General features: G+C 51.8%; 1 protein-coding gene across 2 annotated transcripts in view; it reads right to left on the minus strand.

Annotated features, from left to right (window-relative positions):
• The window catches only part of VASH2 (vasohibin 2), a 40,619-nt gene that overhangs the window by 4,214 nt on the left and 10,483 nt on the right, over positions 1 to 25,922 (minus strand). The window contains exons 4-8 of one of the 2 annotated variants that reach the window (XM_061160976.1): positions 23,550 to 23,606; positions 22,717 to 22,791; positions 14,967 to 15,348; positions 12,120 to 12,235; positions 7,498 to 7,620 (exon numbers count right to left, since the gene is read on the minus strand). In XM_061160976.1, the coding sequence (XP_061016959.1) occupies positions 7,498 to 7,620; positions 12,120 to 12,235; positions 14,967 to 15,348; positions 22,717 to 22,791; positions 23,550 to 23,606 (753 nt within the window). The remainder of the gene's footprint in view (positions 1 to 7,497; positions 7,621 to 12,119; positions 12,236 to 14,966; positions 15,349 to 22,716; positions 22,792 to 23,549; positions 23,607 to 25,922) is intronic. The other variant, XM_061160978.1, reaches the window with a different exon arrangement.

Below are 25,922 nucleotides of genomic sequence, written 5' to 3' on the forward strand. Positions count from 1 at the left end.
AAACTACTTCCTAGGAGACTTCCCGACATAAGATCATGCCTAAGCATTCTCAGGATTTATCTCACAGTTTTTTTTTTCCCATTTTTAAAATGAGTTTGGGTAGCCATTCCCTGCTCCAGGGGATCTTCTCAACTCAGGGATAGAACCTGGGTCTCCTGCATTGCAGGCAGATTCTTTACCATCTGAGTCATCAGGGAAGCCATTAACTCACTAGTTAGCAGCTAATTCAGACATGATACTAGTAACGGTGTTGAGTTATTAGTATGCGGAATAAGAACAAGTTCGAGCAAGTGCTCCAGAATCCTTTCAGAGAAGCAGCCACATCTAAAATGAAGTCCAGAAAACCATCTCTAAGAGTCTGTCTTCTCCTCTGGGATCTCGCACACTACGTGGGCCCTGAGCCATGGCAGCTCTGAGATCTCCCACTGCCTCCAAAGGTTAAGCAGTTCCTCATGCTTTAACAAGAGAACCCCTTGCTCCGCGGTCCTCGCAGCATTTATCAATCAGCTCGCCTCACTTTTCCGAGCCTTTCTTACACAAGCTTTCTTCCTGTCCTGGCATTTTCCTCAATACCAAGTCACACCTCTCCTCCTCCTGAAACTCTAAAGGTGCCGCCCTTCATATGTGAGACGAAAGCTAGGAAGACCCTAGCTTCCTAATGTTTCTCAGGGGCTGGGATAAACCCACACTCGCCTATTTTCTCTCCCTCGTTTCTGCGACCAACGGCACCTGCTGGAAAGTCCGAGGCAGGACAGGCGAAAGGGAAGTCAAGGAATGAACAAACCCCTCCCGCTGAGCCCGTAACAAGGGCTTCCCTGGGGTCCCTGCAGCGACGGGCCACAAGCACGAGCCACTCAGACGCCACCTGCTCTGAAGCCACTTCTTGGCCACTCTCCTGGCTTCCTCTTGAAGCCTCTCAGCCGCAAGGAAAAGCATTTTCACCTTTTATTCAAGTTTCTATGTTCCTGAAACTTCTCCCTTTATCTTTACCATGTTCTGCTCTCAGCATCCTTAAAAACAGATGCACTTTGCCTTGGGGCCCTTTGGCCTTCTTTTTCTAAACCTTTCCTTAGCACTTCCACCAGTTCCGCAAGTCCCCAGTTGCTGAGAAACCACCACTATAAATAGCTTTTATTTATTAGGCACTTACTCTGTACCAAGCATTGTTCTAAGGGGCTTACACGGGTCAATTCATTCCCACCACTCCCACCACAGCCTTCCAGCGCTGATACTGTTACCATCCATTTGACAGAGGAAGAAAGAGAGGCCCTGAAAGTTTGGAAACGTGCTCAAAGTCACGTGGTTAGCAAGAGGTAGAAACCAGAATTTTCCAACAGAATCAAAAGTGGATGACCTTGATCAAGATGCAATGACACTGACCCTCGGTCTCCTGCTCCCCACACAGAGCATCCTCCCAAGCATCTGAGGAAGACGTCAGGCCACTCCTGTCTCTGCATCTTGGCTTCTGGATTGCCTCCCGCATGTCTCTTCTCATCTCTTCAAGGACCAACCCCGATGCCACTTCCCCGTGAAGGATTTTCTGATGAAATCTCCCCGCAATGCACCGCTCCTTGCTCCACATGCTCTGCCATCTCCTTCTGTACATCGTTGGAGCAGGTCCCCAACTCCTGTTAGGCACCAGGCCACACAGCAGGGAGCCAGCGGCTGCTCCCCGCCACGAGCATTATTGCCTGAACCATCCCTACCTCACGCTGGTCCACGGAAAAACTGTCTTCCATGAAAATTCCCTGGTGCCAAAAAGGTTGGGGTCCACTAGGTTAAAGAATCCCAAAGGTTCATAATTCTTGAGTCTGCCTCAGAGTCTGCAAACAACTTTGGAGCACCGATCAAGTAAATTCATCTGCAAATCCCCACTGTTGAATATTCTGTACCTCTCAATAAACTCTGGTCTAGTTCCTTTGCTGTTTTTAATCGCTAAGTCATGGCCTACTCTTTACGACCCCATGGACTGTAGTCTGCCGGGCTCCTCTGTCCCAGGGATTTCGAAGGCAAGAACACTGGAGTGGGCTGCCATTTCCTTCTCCAGGGGATCTTCCTGACCCAGGGATCGAACTCTCATCTCCTACATTGCAGGAAGATTTTTCAGTGCTGAGCCACCAGGGAAGCCGGTCTAGTTCCTACTAAACGGCTGATAGGATTTCATTATGATAGGTTTGTGATGGGATATTTTTATTTTAACAAAGTCCTAAGCCAGAATTCAAGCCATCATGAACAAACATTCTAAGAATTAACTGGAAGATTTTTTTTTTCCTGTATATAGGAGAGGCTTTACCTTATCTTTGAAGGTCACCTGGGGAACCTGCCTACTTGTACAGCTGAATTTGGTTCTGCGACAACAGACAGCGTGGGGCCTTCCAACAGAAAGGGACTAAGTTGTCTCCTTCCTCTGTATCCCCACCCTCCTGCCTCCCACAACGGCCCTGAACACAGGGGAGGAGGAAAAAAGGCTAACACTGGCAGAACTATGGTGCTGGAGAAGACTCTTGAGAGTCCGTTGGATTCCAAGGAGATCAAACCCATCCATCCTAAAGGAAATCAACCCTAAATATTCATTGGAAGGACTGATGCTGAAGCTGAAGCTCCAATACTTGGGCCACCTGATGTGAAGAACTGACTCATTGGAAAAGACCCTGATGCTAGGAAAGACTGAAGGCAGGAGAAGAAGGGGACGACAGAGGATGAGATGGATGGATGGCATCACCCGCTCAATGGACATGAGTTTGAGCAAGCTCTGGGAAACAGTGAAGGACAGGGAAGCCTGGTGTGCTGCAGTCCATGGGGTCCCAAAGAGTCGGACACGATTGACTGACAACATTAGCAGAAAATGAGTTAACCTGAGATTCCTGGCGAACTGTCTGCAAGGTGAAACCCTTCTCTCTCATGGCAACACTGGCTGGATTTCCTGGCCTGGTGAAGGGCAGAAGTGGGTTATTGCAGCATGCCACCCGCCTGGGAGCCCAGCCAGAAACAACGGCTCAGTCCTTGCCAGCTCGTCTCAGGGCCAGGGCTGGGGGAGCTATTGTGGCGAGGCCCTTCCGAGTGCTCCCCCGGCTATAATTAGAATATTGCAAGGGGGGTTATTTTTAAGAAACACAAGCCCCAGGATGATGATTCAGCTGGGTCTGCACTTGCCCAGAACCTTGCACATCAGATCCAGGGTTATTATTTTAGAACAATGTATTTCTCCAAATCCTTCCCTAGTCCAAACAAGGAGGCCTTTCCCTCTGAAAGGCTCTCGGGTGCCTTCTATTTTAGGGGACACGGGGTAGGGGCTTCAGGTTTCCTTGGGTGCACTTTTGTGGAAGGAAGGAGGGGGCACTTCTCTCTGCACAGAAATGGACTGTCCCAGCCTCATGTCAATGTCAATGTATCTAAGCGTGAACCAGGCTGACTGCCTGATGGCCTGGTCCCGGATCCACCCTCAGGCCTGCATCCCAGGAGCCAGCGCAACGGACCTCTGCAGAGCGGGAGGGGGTCGGGAGAGGGCCTCCTCTCTATGGTTCCATAGAGAAAGCATTTTGTGGGACGTGCCACTGGTATTCACCACATACTCTAGTATGGGCTAACTGCATCTAGACGGTTCGGGGACAGTGAACCATCTCCTACGTGCCCCACCTGGGGCAGCCTCAGGGCCAAAAAGAGCTTGGCTAGACTGGACGGCAGCATCAGGGAAGCCACAAGCAGCCTGGGAATCACAAAGTGATGGAGCGTGTTGGGGACGTGAGTGGGGCGACAGCCCAACCTGGGGCTGAACGAGCTGGTGTGTCTGTGTGAGACCGGGCTTCAGGAGAGAGGCCATAAGTGGAGGAAAAGCCTAGAGGGTCCCGCCTAAACCACCCAGGTCCCTCCCTCTCCCCGGGACAAGGGCTGTGTCTGGGGCGTCTCCTCTCCTCACACCCCTAGCCCCCAAGCCGTCACTGGGCAGGATGGGTCAGAGGGCCTGAAGGGCAGTCGGCCAGCAGGGCTCCTGGAACTTGGGTACCACTTCTTCACTCACGAGAATTTACTAAGCCACCCCTGGGCTTCCCTGGTGGCTCAGACGGTAAAGAATCTGCCTGCAATGCAGGAGACCCAGGTTCGATCCCTGGGTCAGGAAGATCCCTGGGGCAGGGAATGGCAACCCATCCCGCTCCGTATTCTTGCCTGGAGAATCCCACGGACAGAGGAGCCTGGCAGGCTACAGTCCATGGGATGGCAGAGCCGGACACTGAGAAATCAACACACTTAGACTTTGTGCCAAGCACCTTGCAGATCGTGGGGTCACCAAGACAAACGGCCGGTCAGTGAAGCAAAAAGCCATTCCCCTTCTTCTAATGGAAATGTACCCCTTCCTTCTCCCGGGCGAGTGTGAGATACTTCAGGGACGCGGCCCAGCTAAGCCCAGTTCAGGGCTGGCTGCCTGACGGGGACGCACAGGCCACCAGGCAGGCTGCTCAGGCTTTTTGCTCCTGCCTCCCTTGAGGTCACAACCCCTCATACACGCGCACATGCCCGTGTTCACAGGTGACACCCTCACACACTGCACACTCACAAGGACCAGTTTAGCTGGACTCTCCGTGGTCTCTGGATTCTAGAAAACGATGTATCGCAACAGTGCAACATTACACTTTTCAGTCCTCGGTGTTAAGGGTGCGTACGTGAGTGTGTGTGCTCAGTCGTGTCCAGCTCTTTTGTGACCCCGTGGACTACAGCTGGCCAGCTTTCTCTGTCCACGTGATTTTCCAGGCAAGAGGACTGGAGTGGGCTGCCATTTTCTCCTCCACGTTAAGAGGGTGGAAGAGATTAAATCAGGGGTGGCATCAGCCCAGCATTCACAAGTTCAGGGAGACCCAAGGCCCTCCTCTCTTGTCTAGTTAGGCAGGAGTCAGGCCAGGCCAGACACGATACGCCTCGGGGAGGAACACTGAGGGGGGCTCCCTCCCACCTGCCACCCTCATTCAAAGCCCCCCCCCACCCCTCTGACATTCCTCCCTTCCCAGGACCACAGGCAGCACTGCCGGCAGCTGAGCGGGCAGACAGCTGAGGCTGCTTGTGACCAGACAGACCCGAGCCACGAGGGATACAGCTCTGGAGAGAGCTCCAGCCCCCTGGCCTTTCTTTCAAGCCCTCCCCAGGCAGGAGGCTCTGGCCAGAGACCAGAAGCCAAGGCCACTGAGATTCCCAGGCGTGGCTTCCGGCTCTGACCTCACCTCTCCTTTCTGGGGCAGAGAGCCCCTGAGGAACCCCAGCCCTGCGCGACTATCTTCAATCGTCAGCCCTGGAGGCTCCTGGCTCACTCTGCCAGAGGCAGTCTTTCTCAATAAGGCCCATCACTTCATCTTGGTTTCTTCAAGCATCTCCGGGCACCTTGGATCACATGAAATCCCCCAGGGGATGAAGCAGGGAGGGCCTCTGAGTTGGAAACTGCCTTCTCTGGGTGCCTGAGTTGATGAAACCCCACTTCGTCCGGGAGGTTTGACTTCTCCCTCCACAACCTTCCTAGGTCTCGCTCCCTGTGTCTCCTCTACGTTCCATGTGAAGGGAATTTTCCCCTTTCCAACCACCCCCCACCACCCACCCCTGCCGGGGGAGATTTCCTCACTTGGAATCTAAAGAGAATGACTTCTTGGGGCCCATTCAAAATAGCTTCAATGTGATCAGACCAAGGACCCGAACCGCTTCTGACTTCATTATGACTTCACTTAGAAATGACTTAGGGCCTCGCTCAGCCCCGTTGCCTGGAGGCACCTTCATGAGCCTGGTGACAGAACGAGGCAGGAATTCCTTCATCCGGCTGTGGCCCAGCAGTGAAAGGAGGGCTCTCACTGGGCTGAGTAACCTCTGTGACCCTGAGGGTCTCCACGGGGCAAGCAGAGCCCAGCAGAGCCACGGACCACCCTCGAGATGGATGAAAAAGAAGGGAAATCAAAGAGGATGACGAAGGGAAGAAAAAGGCATGAGCAGCAAAGAAGAGAGGGCACCAGACGGAGGGAGGAAAGAAGCCTGATGGGCAGAGAAGATAAAGATGTTCCCATGGGCCCTGAGGGGCTCTTGCCCCAGTTCAGAAGAATGTTCTCGGGGTCACTTGGATTGGCAGGAGCTGCCTTCATGGGAACACAGGCAGCCCAGCCAGAAAACCACTGTCCACTCACCACCACTCTCTCGGGTTCAGCCTATGGATCAGGAAGCCGAGACCTGGGGACTGTAAGAGATGGAAAGGACTCCAGGGAGCATTCAGGGTTCTCAGTGGGGGCATTTTAGGTGGATTGGTTCTTTACTGGGGGGCGGGAATGGTCCTGAGCTTGGCACGACATTCACCCTCCGGGCCCCCAGGAACTCATGGGCAGCATCATTATAAAACTCTCCCTTTCTGCTGCACTTCTAACCTTTCTCCCCCAGGGGGCGCCCGGGCCCCTGTTGAGAATCTCAGCGAGACTGAGGCCCACTGTCCTCAAGGAGCTGGTTTAAGTTCACCGAAGGTCTTTTCCACCTGCATAGCAAGCTCACTCTCTCTGTTTAAGAACCACAGGAAACAACCTGACTGTTCTGTGTGGAAGGTTCTTTCAGTTCAGTTCAGTTCAGTTCAGTTCAGTCGCTCAGTCGTGTCCGACTCTTTGCGACCCCATGAATCGCAGCACGCCAGGCTTCCCTGTCCATCACAAACTCCTGGAGTTTACTCAAACTCATGCCCATCGAGTCGGTGATGCCATCGAGCCATCTCATCCTCTGTCTCCCCCTTCTCCTCCTGCCCCCAATCCCTCCCAGCATCAGGGTCTTTTCCAATGAGTCAACTCTTCGCATGAGGTGGCCAAAGTACTGGAGTTTCAGCTTCAGCATCAGTCCTTCCAATGAACACCCAGGACTGATCTCCTTTAGGATGGACTGGTTGGATCTCCTTGCAGTCCAAGGGACTCTCAACAGTCTTCTCCAAAGGTTCTTTAGACACTCCCAGAGGAGCAGAGAGGAGGCGGAAGGACTGGGGGGCGGAGGGGTGGGGGTGGGAGTCCCTGTTTCTCTCGGAAGGAACGCTGTCTCAGCTGACACTAACAGAGTCATTTGCCCTCCCTTTCAGCTGACTGTCCTGTCAACCCAGTGACACTGATGCTCCTTTCGAGAAGGATTATTCAGACAAGTGCAAAAATGGCGAGGAATGCAGGGCTGGAAGGAGCCCCAGCTGCAAGGAGGTGGGGGCGGGGGACGCAAAACCACTAAAATTATCCACACGCACAGACAGGGCTGGGACCCCACAGCTGAAGGCCTCTTGCCTGTTATGGTAACTCTCCCCTCTTGGGGCCACTCCCCAGCTTCACGGCAGCACCCGCCACATTTAGAAATGACTTGGCATTAAGTGGTGCTGAAATAACAACTCAGTAACAGTCACCAAACCCCTCCTGGTCCTGATCATGCTACACACGAAGAGGCCCAGAGTTTGATCGAGTTACTGGATCATAACCACATTTGTTACTTTCTCGTTTCCTCACCCAAAAGCCAGATTACCTGGAGAAAAGCCTGCTTGGGGAAGGCCATGGGTAGAGGCTGGGAAGCTGCTTTTCTCCAGACACACCTCTAGGAACCAGGCCGTCCTGGGTCCCAGTCTGTTGCAGTGGTGGAAGCTGGGATCTGGAGAGGGAGGGAGGAGCTTGGTGCCTGGCGCGTCTCATGGTCCCCACCTCCCACAGCCTGCATGTTGCTCTCGTCTCCTGCATCCCTCCTTCCCTCTCTTCTTGCATGGGGGCCCCTGTCATCCCTTATCCTGCTCTGCAATCCGGAAGTCAGGGTTAAGGAGGAACCGTGGAAGAGACGCTGCCATCCTTGTAACATCTCCGTGCGTGCGTGCTAAGTCGCTTCAGTTGTGTCTGACTCTTTGAGACTCCATGGATGGTAGCCCGCCAGGTTCCTCTGTCCACAGGATTCTCCTGGCAAGAATACTGGAGAGGGTTGCCATGCTCTCCTCCAGGAGATCTTCCTGACCTAAGGATCGAACCTGCGTCTCTCTCTTAAGTCTCCTGCATTGGCAAGCAGGCTCTTTACCACTAGTGCTACCTGGGAAGCCCTTGTAATGCCTCCATCCACTGTGAAACTCTAGCCAAGATACTTGCCCCCCAGATTCCTCTCCTGGCCTCCAATTGCTGCGAGCAAAGAAAAGCAGCAGCAGGAGCTTCCACCAAGAATAACCATGATCTTACTGGACTTGCTCACATCAGAGTGTCCACAGGAACCCACAAGCCACCTGGGCTCCCTGGCTGGTCAAGCAGCCAAGGCCACCTGGTCCTAGTTGTGGGCCGGAAACCCCTCTCCCCGAATTCTGACCCTTGGGAGGAGTTTATGAAGACCCCTGGGAGTCAGGACTCAGCCCAGGAGAAGGGGCTACCAGCAGGGGTCATGCGTCTCATGGGATTCGGGGGCTTGTTGCAGCCCCTCTTCATCATTTTGGAAAAGTCTACATTTCCACTGAACCAAGAGCCGTCACCCTCTGTGGTCCTGGGACCTGCCCGGCTGGAGCCAGGACCAGTTCAGGGAATGAAGAGGGGTGATGGACTTGAACTGCACCTCCCCAAAGGTCTTCCTTCCTGACCTCTCGGTGACTACTGCCCTCTCCGCAGTCTTCCTCCCCGTCCCCAGGCCCACTCCCACACCTCGGGAGGGCAGGGGGCCCTGACGCTGGAGGGTGGCTGTGCGCTCGCATCCGTGGCAATCTAACAGCTGTCCGCTTCAGGCGCCAGCGTGCTCGCTTGCTTTGGCTGCGTGACAAAGTAGCCAGAGATTAGGGCAGGGGCATGGCCTGGGTGATGACTGAGGTCAGGACTTCTCTATCTGGCCCCCGGGGGAAGGACCCATTGGGTTCCTCCCAGGGTGACTTCAGTGGGGCCCAATCACAGGCCCACGCCAGGGCCACACCCTCTGATTTCACAACAGCAACCTCAACTAGGCAGGGCTGAGCCCCTGATCTATGCTCGATGGCCTCATCTGCCCCTCTCAGCAGACTTGACGTTGTTATTTTTTGAAGGTCAAGCCCCAACTTGGTTCTCCCACAATGCCTGACCAGACGCTGGCTCTCCAGGTGGCATCCCTAGACCAGCAGCACCAGCATCACCCCGGACTTGTTAGAAGGGCACCTTCTCAGGCCCCCGCCCAGATCTGCTGCATCAGAACCACTGGGTGAGGGGCCCGGCAATCTGTGTTAACAAGCCCGCCTCCTAGTGCTCAAGCGTTAAAGCGAAAACCGCTCACTCCTGTCCAAGTCTTTGCGATCCCATGGACAGAGGAGCCTGTCCATGGAATTCTCCAGGCAAGGATACTGGGAGTGCGGTAGTCATTCCCTTCTCCAGGGGATCTTCCCGACCCAAGGATAGAACCCGGCTCTCTTGCATTGCAAGCAGATTCTTTACCATCTGAGCCACCAGGGAAGCCCTTGCGAACAGGGTTATACCATCCTTCCATCTCTCCTCAGCTGGGCCCCGTGTGCCCATTTTTCACCCTGTACTGATAAGCCGCTTCCCCACTCCCACCAGATGACTCGGCCTCCCTCCCAGCAGCATCAGAGCCACGTGATATACAGTGTCAACTTTTACCCCCTCATCGCCCCTAAGTCCTTCTGCGCTGTCCTCCGTGCGCACAGGTGGATGCCTTCACGCTGACCCTTTCTCCCACTCTCTATTTCTTCCCCATCTCCTATGCTGGGTCTTCTGCTCACACACTCAGGACTCTGACATCACTTCTTTTCCTCTTTCTCCTTTCTTTCCTGGCAAACTGATCCAGCTGTTGTTTCAACTGTCCCTTCCAAGTAGATGGCTCTAGAGGCAGGATCTCTATTCCCCAACATCCTTGAACTCCACATCTGCAATTTCAGCAACTTCTATGACATTCCCCCCACTCCCCTCCTCCATGCCTAAGAAGCATCTCAAAGCCCACGGTCCAAATTCAAATTCCCTTCTTCCTCCACTCAAACCAGCACCAACACCACGACCATCACCAGCCGCTTGTCATCTGAATTTTGTCTCTACAACCAGCTTCTAAGATCGTATGGGCTTTACCATCCCTGGGCAATCACGGTAACTCTTTGCAGTTAAAAACATAATCTGCCTTGGACTGCAAAGCTCCCGTGGATCCAAGTAAAACGACCCTAACAGGAATTGCCTTAAAAACCAACGACTGCCATCCTGTGCACAAATCCAATCAGATAGAATGCCTAGGCTTTCCTGGGCCCTGGATGTCAGAGTCTTGAGGGGAGAGCAAGACTTTATGCTGAAGAGTTGAGAGCTCCTCAGGAGAGGACTCAGGCCTCCACGGGCAGTCAGGATAACCACGCAGATTAAAGGCTACCCTTCCCCCACTCCAGGGACCACCAGATAAGATTCCCATTTTGGGCAGGGCCCCTTACACTCTGCCCCATGACCCTCTGGGAAGGGCTTCCAGGTCCACAGTCCTCTGAGACAACGGCTGCTTTGTTCAATGACAGTAATGAATGGATGCTTGAATCAGAGAGGACAGACAGGGTGAGGGTCAGGATCAAGGGTGCTGCCCAGCATCAGGGGCAGGAATAGGGTCAGAGGCTGTGTATGACAGGTCTAAAGCCATCCTGCTCTCTAAAAGGACAAACCTATGTTGAAACCACCGGAGTTACTGTAAAATACAGGGACTTCAACATGTCCTACTCTGTGACGACCCAGAGGGGTGGGATGGGGTGGGAGAGGGGAAGGCGCAAGAAGGGGACATACATACTTATGGCTGATTCACCTTGTTGTATGGCAGTAGCCAACACGATACTGTAAAGCAATTATCCTCCAATTAAAATTAAAAAAAAAAAAGAAACCACTCTGACCTTCAGTTATAGGAGCACTCAACCCTCCCCTTTCAAATCCTGGGCTCCAGTCCCAAGACCTTCCTGGCTGTTGGTGCAGAAGCCTGGGACTGGCAGTGGGAGGCGGCACAGAGATGAACAGGAAAATTTCCCTGGAAATGACAATACTCCATCCTGTCCTGGTCTTCCCCAGACCGAAGCAACGCTCTCCTCCCCCACCCCCTTCCCGGGGTGAAGAGACCTGGGTTCCAGCCCCAGTTCTGTCACTGGCCAACTGCACGACACAGCACAAGATCTTTCGGGCCCTGGTTCCTTCCTCTGAAAAGGAAAACTAAAACTCTCTCCTCCCGCTACAGGAATGCCGTGACAGTAACAACATGCGGTGTAACGCAGTTCACCATCCACAAATCGCTCTTATCACACCTTCCAGCCTAAGCTTACAGCACCCTGTGAGATGGGCAGGAAAAGCATTCTGATCCCCTTTGGCGCAAAAGGAAACTAAGACGCCCCCAAGCATTTGCCCGGGCTGCAAGGCGAACTGGCAGACGCTCCGGGGCCCCTCTGTGCCCTGCACCCCTGGGTCCCCCCCCACGGTGAGAACCCGTGTGACAGACACAGCAGGCTGCTGGTATTCATCAAGGCAGTATTTTTGCCCCAGCGTACTTACGGCCCACGTATTTGCCGGGGGATTATCACTGGCTACTTTGGGCAGCCTCAGCACCTCCAATCTATCATTTCTTAAGTGGATCACTTTGATCTAATAAGGAGGAGAGGAGTCACCAGCTTCGAGGCTATAACAGAGGAGGGTACAGCCAGCCAAGGAAAGAGGGCAGGCCGAGTGCTGTTTCTAATGCCACCATCCATGGAGGGCGATCGCACTTTCTACTGGGCACAGAGGGCTAAGGTTCTATTAACAGGCAAGTTCACCTCTTCTAACGGTCTCATTTTTGGGGTGAGAGAATGTGAGCCCAGAAAGGCTGCATGACATGTCTAAGGCCCCACAGCTCCGTAAGCAGCCGAGCTGGCTCCAGACCCCGGCTTCCTAACTAAGGCCAGGGCTCCTTCCAGGCTCTTCTCCATCTCGCGGCGTCTGGGGCTTATCCCTCCAGCCGTGTCTCCATCTGACCGTCAGGAGGGTGAGAGCACTGGGGGTGACATGCATGGAGGACCCTTTTCCATCAGAGATGTCCCCCGTGCAAGAGGCCCATCTCTTGGAGATCACCGTTTGGTTCGAATGCCAAGCCCAGGACAACCCCAAGAGTGTAAGCGCTGGGCCTTGAGTTGGGGCATGGCGGGGGGAGGGGAGGATACTACTCACGACTTGTCTCGCCTGCCGAGCCGTCGCGGGGGGCTTGCCTGCCTCCTGCGGGGTGACAGGGATTTCCCCCGGCTTCTCACTTGGGTTGGAGAGTGGGCACTTGCAGGTTTCAGGATCTGGAGGAGATAGGAGGAGTCACCACGCTGGCTCCCCAGGGACCCTCTGTGCCTTCCTAAAGCCCAGCATCCCAGCCCCGCCCACTCGTCATCCCAGCTGCCCAAGGCCCTGGGCTGGAAGACTTCTGGGAGGACGTCTGCGCCACCCAGGGGCCTCTCTCATGAGGCACCTTGCTGCAACTAGAGAAAGCTGGAGGGCAGCAACAAAGACCCAGCATGACCAAAAATAAAGAAATAAATAATGAAATTATTAAAAAGTTAATAAAAAGAAAAGCCAAGAAAGTCTCAGGCAAACCAGGATGAGTGGGTCACCCTGCTGTACAATTTATCGGATTATACAGAGTCACGTTTTATCTCTGGTTGGCTTTGTGAGTTGCAAAGCCCTTGGGCATAAAATTCTGACCTGGTTTCAGAAGGTCACCACAAGAAGCAGAGGGGCCACTGCCCAGAGGATGACAGGATGATCCTGTGCCCCTTCCCCCATCACAGACAGCCCAATGCCTCAGCCTCCTGGGGCTGTTTGGTTGCTCAGTAAATTCCCCTCTTGTGACGACAAAGTCCCATCCACATTACCCCAGAAGCCAGTTTGTTCTTCCTTGGATCCTTCCACCCCACATACATGCACATGCGCATGCGTGCTAAGTCGCTTCAGTTGTGTCCAACTCTTTGTGACTCTATGGACTGTAGCCCACCAGGCTCCTCTGTCCATGGGATTTTCCAGGCAAGAACACTGGAGTGGGTTGCCATGCCCTGCTCCAGGGATGGAACCCTCTTCTCTGCATCTCTGACATCTCCTGCATTGGCAGGCAGGTTCTTAGTCGCTAGTACCACCCGGGAAGCCCACACACATGCACACAGTGGGTTCAAAGGATCAGGAATCTCCATTCCAGGGAATTCCCGGGCGGTCCAGTGGTTAGGACCCCACACTTCCACTGCAGGGGGCCCAGGTTCGATCCCTGGTCAGGGAACTAAGATCCCACATGCTCATGGTGCGGCTAGAAAAAAAAAATCTCCATTCCAAGTGCTACCAAATGAAGATGACGAGTTCCCAGGTGCTAAACACAACCAAGCAGGAATTCGGCATAATCCCTTTCTCCCGTGGGCCTCGGTGTAGACACAGCCCTCAGTGACTCCACGAGCCCCGGAGGCGCAAGGACAAGCAGGCGTCCTGTCCCCTCGCCAGTGACGCGGTGGATGGATAAAGAGCTGATGAGCGTCATTTATAAAAACTACAGCAGGACGTGTGCTCCTTTGTTTGCTACTGGGACACCAGGTCAGAATTTTATGCCCAAGGGCTTTGCAACTCACAAAGCCAACCAGAGATAAAACGTGACTCAGTATAATCTGATAAATTGTACAGCAGGGTGACCCACTCATCCTGGTTTGCCTGAGACTTTCTTGGCTTTTCTTTTTTTAAAATATAATTTCATTATTTATTTATTTTTGCTGCGTTCCAGCTTTCTCGAGTTGCAGCAAGCAGGGAAGCTGCTACCCTCTAGCTGCAGTGCGGGCTTCCCTGGTGGCTCAGAGGTTAAAGCGTCTGGCTCCAACGTGGGAGACCCGGGTTCGATCCCTGAGCTGCAGTGCACGGCCTACTCCGTGCGGTGGCCTCTCTTGTTGCAGAGCGCCGGCTCTAGGGCGCCCAGGTTTCAGCAGTGGTGGCTCTCGGGCTCTAGAGCTCAGGCTCAGTAGCTGTGGGGCACAGACTTAGTTGCCCCGTGGCATGTGGAATCTTCCCAGACCTGGGATCGAACCCATGTCTCTTGCACTGGCAGGCAGATTCTTAGCCACTGGACCACTAGGGAAGTCCCTGTCTTGGTTTTAAATGCTGAAAGTTTTATGTCTTTGGAAAGCCCTAGGTCTCAAGGAAACTGAGATGATTGCCCACTCTTATTACTAGGACAAAACAGAACAAAACTGGAGCCTTCGTATACAGTGATTAACAGTTTAGATTAACTCACAGAACTCAAGGAACTACAGGCCAAGACTTTGATTCAGCTACAAAACCCACATGGACTTAAGCTCTGGTTTTTAAAGTAGTAAATGCAAAGAAACTTAAATTGTCCATGTCAAAAATCAAATCTGATAGGGTCCACACGGGGTCTCATTGATAAGATGGCTCTTTATGTTGACCTCGCAAACAAAGGATAAATCACAGCGATCTGTGAGACTGACCAAATTGCCCAAATGGCATCCTGTTATCTCACAGGTGCCTATCTTCTCAAAGCTGCAAGACCACCAGATTCCAGACCTCTGGCTATGTGACCATCCCTTCAGAGAATTTTTCATTGGTGGGGTATAAGAAGGGCTCCATCAGAAAGGGAGAATGCTGGTTCTCCTTAAGAGCCAGTCACCCTCTCTTTTCCCTCTAATAAATTTCCTTTTCTTGCCTGACTGCTGGGCTCACTTTTTCTCTGCACTCGCCTTACAAAATCCTTTATGAATTTTTTATTATTATTCTATTTTGGCCACACCACGTGGCATGTGGAATTTTAGTTCCCTGACCAGGAATTGAACTCGTGCTCTCTGCAGTGGAAGCTTGGAGTCTTAACCACTGGATTGTCATGGAAGTCCCCAAAATTATTTAAAAGGGTGGCTACTAAGCAAGATAACCTTGAGAAACTTTTGACCATCTCAGAAACACGGGGCACGTGTCTAGAAAGAGAGAGAGAGAGAGAGGGAAAATGAAAAGAACGGTCTTGCACCCCGTATCTGCCTCCCTTGCACCTACCTTCATTCTCATGTCCCTGGCATATTTCTCCAGCTCCTTCCTTATGTCAGCCCTCAACATTTTTGAGACATTGAGGACCAGCTGCTTCCACTCGATGGGCTGGAAGCTATGAGGCTCGTGGGGGACATAGAGTCCAATCTTGACCTTCTTGACTGTGTGAAGATACTTCTTGTAGGAGTCTTCAAAGTCAAAGATGAGGTCACTCAGAGTCCGAAAGGTCAATGGCTTGTCCATCAGCTCAGCCCTTCGGCTCATGCCCAGCGAGCCATAGTGGCCGTTGCAGTAAATCCCCAGCACGACATGGTGAAAGTAGTTTCCTGAGAAGTAGGTTTTAAAGCTGATGGGGAATCGCTCGATGGAAGGCTGTCCATTCGTTAAGTATCTTAAGACAATCTGAGTCAAGGAAGAGAAAGGAAGCCTTGAAGATACCAGAACTTGGACTCCCAGGAAGGGGACGTGGATCACACGGTCAGGGGATCCACTCCTCTGCCTCTGAGCAGACCCAGACCTCATCCTTCCAGATCAATCCTCTTATAGGAATTCACTCGCTATCTTTGAGATACCTGCATCTGGTGCACACCAAACCAAACTTACATGGGACAAAGAGCGGAGATTTCCTTTCTTCTTTAGTAATTAAATAAATACAAACACAACAATCACAAGGTACTCTTTCTTTACCTGGTGCTCTACAGGGGATGACGAGCTATTAAAAGTTGGTTTGTGTCACTGGAATGATGTTCTCAGTCATTAATTCTGACTCAGGTATGTGGAGCAGACCAGAAACTGAAAGCCTCTGCAACGGTGCGGGGAGAACTGATGACCAGAGTCAAAGCAAGGCAGTGGCGATGGAGAAGACACAGACCAACCGATGGAAAAGGAAGCGCCGGGATGGTGTCAGGATGCGTCACACCTGGACCTTGTCTGCTCCTCTCACTGGCCCTGGCACACCCACGCCAGCAGCCTTGGGTACTGGCTGAAGTACCCAGTGCCAAGAGAGCTGCCTGCAGCATCCGAACCCCGGGCCCCCTCAGTCCCCAGATCACCTGGTGACACAGCTCAGCTCTCTCCACGGACTGGCTCATTGGGATCGAGCCATCCAATCTCTATTAACTCAGTTTGGGCTCAGCAACTCCACAGCCTACAGCTTCAGGTAACTGCCCCACAGACTCCAAACGCTGCAACGATGGACAAGAGGCACCACACCCTCAAGTCTATCTCCAAGTCTCTAGACCGTCCTGGTGTGGCTACGGTGACTCACCGATCCAGCCCTTCTGAAGAGAGACACTAGAAATTCAGATACACTCTGTTGAAAACTGCTGGTGTCACCAGGCTTTTGCTAAAATAAGTAACAAGCCAGGCTCTTAACATGGTGGCTTGGCGTATGACTGAACGCTAAGTCACTTCAATCGTGTCTGATCTTTGCCACCCCATGGACCGTAGCCTGCCTGGCTCCCCTGTCCATGGGATTCTCCAGGCAAGAAAACTGGAGTAGGTTGCCGTGCCCTCCTCCAGGGTGTCTTCCCAACCCAGGGATCAAACCCGTGTCTGTTACATCTACCTGCATTGGCAGGCAGGTTCTTTACCGCTGGTGCCACCTAGGAAGCTGGCGTGTGCATGGTAAGTAGTAATACTTGGTAAGGGGGTACAGTTCTCTACTCTCTGGGAACTTGTCTTCACCATTTCTTATCTCTGCTCCAATTCACTTTCTACACGGTGGCCAGAAAGATCTATTGAAGCCAAAGTGAAATCATATATCATTCTTCTGCTGAAGTTTTCAGTGTCTCTCACCTCCTCCAGGACTTAGTCCAAATCCCTCCGCAAAGTCTGCCATGATTCAGCCCCTGCTCGCCATCCTCTGTGCTGTCTCATCTCCCCCACACACTGACCTACAGCTGATCCGCGATGATTTATTTTTGTGGCTGCACAGCTTGCAGGATCTTAGTTCCCCAACCAGGAACTGAACCTGCACGCTTGGCAGCAAAAGCACAGAGTCCTAACCCCTGGACTGCCAGGGAATTCTCAACCTATGACATTTTTGCAGGATACACCCTGAGACCATAAAGAAGCCACAGGTCTATGCCCACTGCCCTCAGCACATGTATTCCCCCAGAATATGAAGTCAAATATAACTGAAAAATTTAAATGACCTTTAGATTACATCTGACTCATTGGAAAAGACTCTGATGCTGGGAAAGATTAAAGGCAAAAGGAGAAGGCGGGAGCAGAGGATGAGATGATTACAGTAGCACCGACTCAACGGACATGAATTTGAGCAAACTCTGGGAGACAGTGGAGGACAGAAGAGCCATGGCTACAGTCCATGGAGTCAAAGAGTCAGACACGACTTAGTGACTGAACAACAACAAACATGTTACAAAGCTATGAGACCAAAGTGACCTACAAAACTTTCAAAAATAAACTACTAAACTCACTGTATAAGACCTCATGTCCCTATTTTAATATAACTTCTTTTTTGGCTTCTTGCAGGTCAGCCTTGTAGCATAAGGGATTTTAAACCTGGCAGAGATCTTTGGGGTCTCCTAAGAAACATGAGTGGTAAGGATGCTATGGACTTTCTCATTTTTACACAGGCCACACCCTGACTGGAAGAGCCTCACTTCCCGGCTGACACCTTCCCTGACCTTCCTCAGGGTGGGTGAAGTCTCCGCATCCCCTCCAAGAACTCCCCGAGCGCTCGATGTTTATTCGCCCAGCACTGTGTGGATGTGTTTGTATCTTACAAGGGCAGGAGTTGCACGCTGCATCCCGGGCATCCCACAGGCCTAGCACACAGAAGTGTCTGGTTAATGCTTGCTGAGAGGATGAACCTTACCTTGTGAGGATACATCTCCTTATGCTTAAAAGGACTGCACTCGACAGAGAAAGACAAACATTGGATATCACTTACATGTGGAATCCAGAAACCACAAAATACTAGTAAACATAACAAAAAAGAAACAAGACTCACGATACAGAGAAGAAACTAGTAGGTACCAGTAGGGGGAAGGGGCAACATAGGGATGGGAAGCGGGGAGGAACAAACTGTTGGGTGTAAGACCGGCTCAAGAATGTATTGTACAACACCGGGAATGGAGCCAGTATTTTGTAATAACTGTAGATGGAAAGTAACCTTTAAAATTATATTAAAATTTTTCAAATAAAAATAATTTTTTTTAAAAAAGGACTGCACAGGGTATAGGGCTAATCCAGGTACCCTTAAAAGGAAGAAGTCTTGTCGTCTGACCTCAATTTAATCACAGATGGCTCCTCTCTATAAAAATGGTTACCTGCTTTCTCTTCACTTTATCATGTGAGGTTAGCTGGCAGTAAGGGAGTGAAATCACATCCTTCTGGGTCCTCTTACATAAATTCTTCCCTGCTTTCTGGGGCGAGTTCTCTGGGGCTGGAACAAGGGCACTCCTCAGTTAAGTCAGCGTAACAAACACTACTTCCTACGCCAGACAGACTGCTAGGTAGGGCTGTGGAGTCAAAGATGAAGTACACAGCTCTTCCCTGAAAGTGTGATAGAGAGACGGACTCAACATGGACACAACACTGGGGCTTCCCTGGTGGTGAAGTGGCTAAGACTCCATGCTTCTCCTTCCAGGGGCAAGGGTTTGATCCCCGGCTGGGGAAGATCCCCATGCTACAGGGTGTGGGGTGGGGAGCGGGGAGGGAAGGACACAATCCCATCAGCATGGCAGCTCCTCAAGCAAATTAAACACAGAATTACCATATGACCCCGCAACCATACTTTGGGCACACACCCAAGAGAACCAAAAGCGAGGACTCCAACAGATACGTGCACACCAATGTCATAGCAGCATTCTTCACGAGAGGTGGAAGAAACCAAAGGGTCTATTCAAGCAATGAATGGATAAACAATGTGCGGTATATACATACAATGGAATAGTTCAGCCTTAAAAAGGAAGGAAATTCTAGCATATATATGCTACAACAGGAAAGAAACTTGAGGAAATTAATGTATGTGAAATAAGCCAGTCAGAAAAGGACAAACACTGTATGATTCAACTTCATGAGGTATCTGGAGGAGTTGAACTCGTAACAGAGACATAAAGTAGGATGGTGGTTGTCTGGGGCTGGGGACCCTGTTTAATGAGCTTAGCATTTCAGTTGGGAAGAGGAGGCATTGGAGACAGACAGTGGTGATGGCCGTGCAACAGCGTGAATGTCCTCCATGCTACTGAATTGTATAGTTAAAAATGGTAAATCTAAGCCAGTCCATCCTAAAGGAAATCAGTCCTGAATATTCATTGAAAGAGCTGATGCTGAAGCTGAAGCTCCAATACTGTGGCCACCTGATGAGAAGTGCTGACACATTAGAAAAGACCCTGATGCTGGGGAAGACTGAGGGCAGGAGGAGAAGAGGATAACATGGTTGAGAGGATGAGATGGTTGGATGGCATCATCGACTCAATTAACATGAGCTTGAGCAAGCTCCGGGTGTTGGTGATGGACAGGGAAGCTTGGCCTGCTGCAGTCCACGAGGTTGCAGAGTCGGACATGACTGAGTGACTGAACTGAACAAGTTATGAATACATCACCACAATTCTTAGAAACCCTGCATTTGCAATATATATGTCAAGTCATTACAGTGTACATCTTAAACTTACACAGTGCTGTAAGTCAATTTTATCTCAGTAAAACTGAAAAAACCCACCCCAATGCGATCCGCACTGAGAGAGAGGAATCCCAGCAACCTCAGGGGGAGCAGAGAAGGGGCCTCGGTGTGACCACACCAGGATTCCTACAGGACAGGAAGAGTCAGTCAAGGGGAGAAGAGAGGGTGGGGAGTGACCGGAGGGACCACTAGCCCATCCTGTGACGAGTCATCAATCACTCAGATTGGCTCCATCATGCCGGCAATCAGTGGGACCTGGATTCTCTGTGAACCGAGAGGGAGGGGGCTAGGAAGTGTGGATGAGGACCCGGAAGTAGCCGGAGCTTTTCTTGGGAAAAGAAAGCAGCAGTGCCCCCATCCCAGGGAGGTTCGGCCCAGCACCCAGCCTGCTGGGGCGATGCTTACCCTGCCTCTGATAATACAGCTGTTACTGGAGAAATCCTAGCACTTGAGCTCCAGGATTAAACCCTAGTAGGGCCAATGGGGCCCCCACAAAGAAGTGCCATGACCCCCAAGTCTCTCTCTCTCCAGCACGATCACAAAAACCAAGATCAGAAGAAGTGGCCCTTCACGAATGAATCCTGAACTCCGCGCTCACGTCAAACACAAGAAACAAGGACAAGCTGATGGACACAGGGCTGCAAGAAGCAGCTGAGTCAACCTGTTTGAGAGTCACCAGCGTACCCCTCGTCCCCCAGGACCTGCGGAAGGACTCATGGGAGGCAGACGGATGATCTGAGTTAGCCCTTGGCTGTGCCCTGAGGAAAGCAGGTCACAGGGATGCTGACAGAGCAAAGACAAAGAGGCCGTCACTTTTAGAATCCAGCTCTGTGTCTTGTCTACGCAGGAGTCAAATTTCCCCGAGTTCGGCAGTATTTCTCCACCCTCCCTCCACTTCCCTGAAATGACACACTGGTAAGAACAAAAGAGAGCCAGAGCAAGCTGGCCTCCGAACTGGTCCAGCCCCCCAACCCCAAGGGTTTTAAGCAACTCCAGGAACCTAAGCTAATTTCCACTTGGACTGATGCAATTGCGTGGCAACAAGACTACTGCGTACAGGACTGCCGTGTGACGCCAGACGACCTCCGTCCAGGGGCCCCGCGACCCCCACCAGCACAGGGTCTGGAGGCAGCTGGTGCCCACGGCGAGGGGCTCCTTCACCCACCGCCAGCAAATCCCTGACAACTGTTCGCCCATTAACCTTACAGGAGGCTCTGCCCAACAGCTGTGTGGACTCCTGCCTCCAAAGGGTGGGGCCTGGAGCCATCTGCTGGCCCCCACCCCTACCCCTGCCTTCCTGCTGGGCTCCCAGACGTGTCCATCTCCCAGGTGGGGAGCAGCGGGGAGGTATGCCTTAGAAGGGTGGGCAAGGGCCTCCACGAGGCTCAAGTTCCCATTCTTCAGGCACGAGCCTGGGCACCTGTGGACAATCGTGTTTCGGATCCGGCCAGACAGCGGTCAGCAGACGAGAGGAGCAAAGTTCCCTTCCCCGTGAAGATGTCCAGAGGGCCAGGAAAACAGCCCAGACCCAGCCTACCGTCCCCAGTCTGAAGCCTCCTGCTGACGTCTGTGTCTCCTCTCTCTCCTGGTTTTCCTTCCACTTCTCTTAACTGCCCTCCTCAGTCTCTGTCACAGGCTCCTTGTGTCCAACTAGAGCAGAAAACCCTGGATGTCATCCCTGAAACCACAACCACCCCTAAAACGCCCACCGCCTGCAAGTTTCTATTTCCAGCGAGGACCCTCCTCCTGAGCTCCACGGTCTAATACATGACTCGACACCCCACAGGCACCTCAAATTCAACATGTCCAAATCTGAACTCTCCTCCCTGTAACTCTGACCTTCCCCGTAAGTCCTCCCCGTGGAGAGTGGCATTACTACCCAATCACTCAATTTGCCACACCATAAATCCAGAGGCATGGCCTCTCTCCTCCAGCTCCACACATATGAGTCCCCGCGTGGGGCTGAAGACATGTCCAACTCCCCTCCTCGACCTTCATGGCTACTGTCTTGAGTTCAGGTCTGCACCTGAGTCTCTCGCCTTCCTTCAGCCCATCTTCCACAGATGGTTGACTGATCCAGAAACCTGTAGTACTCATGGACTTCCTTCTGCATCAGTGCCGGCTAATTCCTAGTCCCTGAAATCTTCTGAAACTGTCCCCTCAAACCCATCCCGATGGCCAAGACCATGGTTCAAGCACCGCCATCCCCCTCAGGGAATGGCTCCTCACTGGCTTCAAAGATGCAGTCTCACCGTCCCCGGCTGCCCTTCTGTCCGCCCAAGAACTGTCTCTCTGGAGTGCACGCTCATCATGTCCCGTCTCTGCTCCAGAGGTTTCGGCAAGGCTGCTTGCTGTCTTTGGAAAAAGTCACCCTTCTCAGCACGGCACTCAAGGACCTACCTGTCCTAACCTGGGACCACCTCTCGAGCTCATGTCTGGCTGCGTTCCCTTGGCCGGTTCACTCAAGCCGTCCGTCTCAGGACGGGGAGCTTCTCTGCTTTTCTACCAGATCACATTCTACTGCCGCCACCACTAAGAAGTCAAGGGTCATCACGGTTATTCTGGACCGTATTTCCCCTCAGGCTGAGGATCCAGGCGCCTAGTGGAAAATGGAATGCAAAGTGTGAAGAGTACAGACTCTGCTTTCAGCCTTACATACTGTAGGGCCCAGACATTACACCACACGGTGGACTGCCTCTCCACAGTCCACTTTGAGAATTCTTCCTGCAGATGGGTTTGAATAATCCCATGGGAGTGTCCTTACTGTTGCAATGCCAGGTTAATGCAAAAAATAATGACACACATGCTCTCGCTAGTCCCCCCGAAGCTAGACTTCTCCTCGCGACTAATGCGTCTGGCCTGGGAGCTGGCCTCGAAGCAGGCTTCAGCTCATAGGTTACACTGAGGATGGCCGAGCAGCCGAGCTCTGATTTGGTTCAAGTCCAGATGGTGAAAGTTCAAGAGAAGCACCAGGGGAGCTTGACAATTTCCTCCATGCAGATGACGAGCGTCATCTCTGAGGACCTAGGATACGAAAGGCACAACCAGCTCCAGAGTGATGCTACCATCTACAGAGCACATTTAAACTCACATCCCTTAAAAGGATACATGCCCAGGATGACAGCTTCAAGGCATTTGATAGGCAGGGACTCCCGAGTCATTTCTTTCGCTGTTTCCATTAACCTGTAGGGTAGAGCACAAGGAAGGATCTCAGGCTCCTTTAATTATGCAGTCGGTCTGTGTGTCAACCCACAAGTCTCCACGCTAGGCCCAGCATGCAGGAATACAGAGGAAAAGGGGAGAACTGGCCTCGCAGGAGGCTGGCAAAGCACTTGGCAGAACTAAAATTCCTAAATTCTCCACTCCTCTCTCCAAGAGGTAGTTCTGGGAGGTTGCATGCATGTACGCTATGTCGTTTCAGTCATGTCCGACTCTTTGCGATGCCATGGACTGTAACCCACCAGATTCCTCTCTGTCCATGGAGATTCTCCAGGCGAGAATACTAGAGTGGGTTGCCATGCCCTCTTTCAGGGGATCTTCCCAAACCAAGGATCGAACCTGGGTCTCTTGCATTGGTAGGCGGGTTCTTTACCACCAGCGCCACCTGGGAAAACCTTTGTGAGGTTAGTGTCCCTAATCCACAGTACCCTCCCACTAACCCAGGTCAAGGGATGTTACAAGGGAGCAAGTAAAAAAGGCCACATAAAACAAATTTCATACGCCTCCCCCATCCCTGAGTTAGTCTCCACCACTGAGCTTGGCTGACCAGAGTGGCCCAGACCTCAGTCTCACCGCCACCCTGGTCCTGGGGCATCCCCACCCTCACCCCTTACGGACCCGAATGTTTGAGCACTGGGATAAAGGACCAAGAGTGGGAGAGAAAGATGACAGCTCTTAGACAGAAGCACAGTCTCCTGGTCCATAGACCATGCACCACTTACCCACTCAGCGGTCTCATCTTCCTAATTTCAAAGAACTGGGTCCCTGTATGATTGTATCTGTGTGAAGTATGTAAAGAGAAAGTGACAGAAAACTCCAAAGGCCCCAGTAATCCAGCAGAGGAAGCTATATTTCATTTCTTGAAGGAATGAGGGAGTTGGGGCTGTCGGGGCTGTCCAGGTGTCCGGTAGCCGGAATATCACCAACAGCGCTTCCTCCTCACTGACCTGCCCTGGAAATCTTTTAACTTAGGCCCCAAAGCACCCCAGACCTTCAGAATAGCTCTTTTCAATATGCTCTGTATTTTGTTTTGTTGACTACATGTCTTAATTCACTTACTAAACTATAATTTTTTGAGAGCTGGGACTGTTTATCATCTTTGTATCACCCCAAAGCTTGGCACAAGTCCAACATATTCCAGTTAGCAAATATTATTAAATATGAGGGATAAGTGAATGGCTGGGTGGACGGATGGATGGATAAGAGGGTGGATGCAAGGAAGGAAGGGAGAATGGGGTTGACAGAAGAGTGGTTATATGGGACTTCCCTGGCGATTCAGTGGCTCAGACTCTGTGCTCCCAATTCAGGGAGCCTGGATTCTATCCCTCGTCAGGGAACTAGATCCCACATGCCACAACTAAAGATCCCGTATGCCAAAACTAAGACCAGGTATGGCCAAATAAATCATAAAATAAACATTAAAAAATAGAAGAGAAGATAGGTGGATGGATGAATGAAAGGTTGGCTGGCTGGCTGCAGACAGAAGGGTAGGTTGATGGACAGAGGGATGGAGGGATGGAGGGCAGACAGACGGCAGCAGTTTCTCGAGAGCACACAGACTGCAACAAAGTTTACTGGGGAGACATCCCTTCCATGTCATGTCTGACTGACACTTGACATTGATTATTAAATCTGAGGAGACTGACCCCATTACCCACAAACTGGGGTTGAGCTGGTGGCCCACAAGGTCTCAGAGACCTGCAAGCCTACATCAGCTCATTCTGAAGGGGACCGGAGATTCTCTGATAGCAGGCTCTCTTGACACTGGATCTTGATTTTTTCTGAACCTAAAGAAAAGTTGCTTTCTGTTTCTCTTTTCTGCCTCAAACAAAATCCTACAGAAAAAGTGTGTATTGGGAAGGTGCTAATGAAGCCTGAACCTGTAGCCCAGGAGAGGAGTATGAGGTTAGATGCGTGCCCCTACAATGGTACAGGCAGCTGCAGAGGGAAGCAATGATCACCTCAAGGCATTGCACACCCTCCCAAGAAGAGCTGGGATTCCTGTCTTGGCAAAGACGCGCTTGGCCCCTAGGACTTGAGCATGTTTAACAACCACCTGGGAAGTCTGTGATAAGCAGATTCTGGGCTCCACCCTGGTGATTCTGATTTCAGGCCAGGTCTTGACCCCAGATGTTATTCAGAGTCACCCCATCTGGGACTGATGGCTTGGAGGTTCTTGGGGGGTGGCCAGGGGATGATTTTAAGAGGCTCAACCGTTGGGAAATTACCAGCATGAGCTATAAGAATAACCCATAAAAATACAGGCCCACTCAGCTTTTAAAAATACAATGTACAAAAAAAAAAAAAAAATACAATGTACAAAACCCTGGAGGTAAGAGCAAAATAAAGGACTCCACAGTCTCACTGTGAAGTGGTTTTTCACTTTACCAAAGATTTCATTCAAGCAGTGAGATTCCTGGTATATTTAGTATTAGTCGCTCAGTCATGTCCGACTCTTTGTGACCCCATGGACTGTAGCCTGCCAGACTCCTCTGTCCATGGGATTTCCCAGGCAAGAATACTGGAGTGGGTTGCCATTTCCTCCTCCGAGGGACCTTCCCGACTCAGGGATAAAATCCATGTGTCCTGTGTCTCCTGCATTGCAGGCAGATTCTTTACCTGTCAGGGAAGTCCCAAGTAGAAGTGGGGTGGGCAATTCTAAGTTCTAATTTCCATCACCTTCTGGAATGTTCTGTGAGGAGTCAGTCACATCCAGAAAGGCTCAGCTCTTGGGGGTCCAGGTTGACTCTGGCAAGAGTTTATGTTTCTGGGCCACAGGGAGCTCCACACGCTAGTTCCCACTTCGGCGATCAGCACCGAATCAGACGGCCTTCCCTAGGCTAGGGCTGTCAGCCTGACCCTTGGAGGCTGGTGCTACCTTCTAACTCTAATATTACTTTACGATTCTACTGGGAAAAAGCCACGCAGGGAGTTCATAGTCTTGAAGAAACTGAGAGAGATCACCCAGACAAGAGGCAGTTCTCATCTGCCAGCACCCTTCCCTTCAGGGAAAACACACAAGTCCACAGGGAACCTTCTTGCCCGTAGCAGAGAGGGGAGGCCTCTTCCGGGGCAGATGGGACACGTGTGCAGTG

The sequence above is a fragment of the Dama dama genome, chromosome 14, assembly GCF_033118175.1.
Source record: "Dama dama isolate Ldn47 chromosome 14, ASM3311817v1, whole genome shotgun sequence".
Classification (NCBI taxonomy): domain Eukaryota; kingdom Metazoa; phylum Chordata; class Mammalia; order Artiodactyla; family Cervidae; genus Dama; species Dama dama.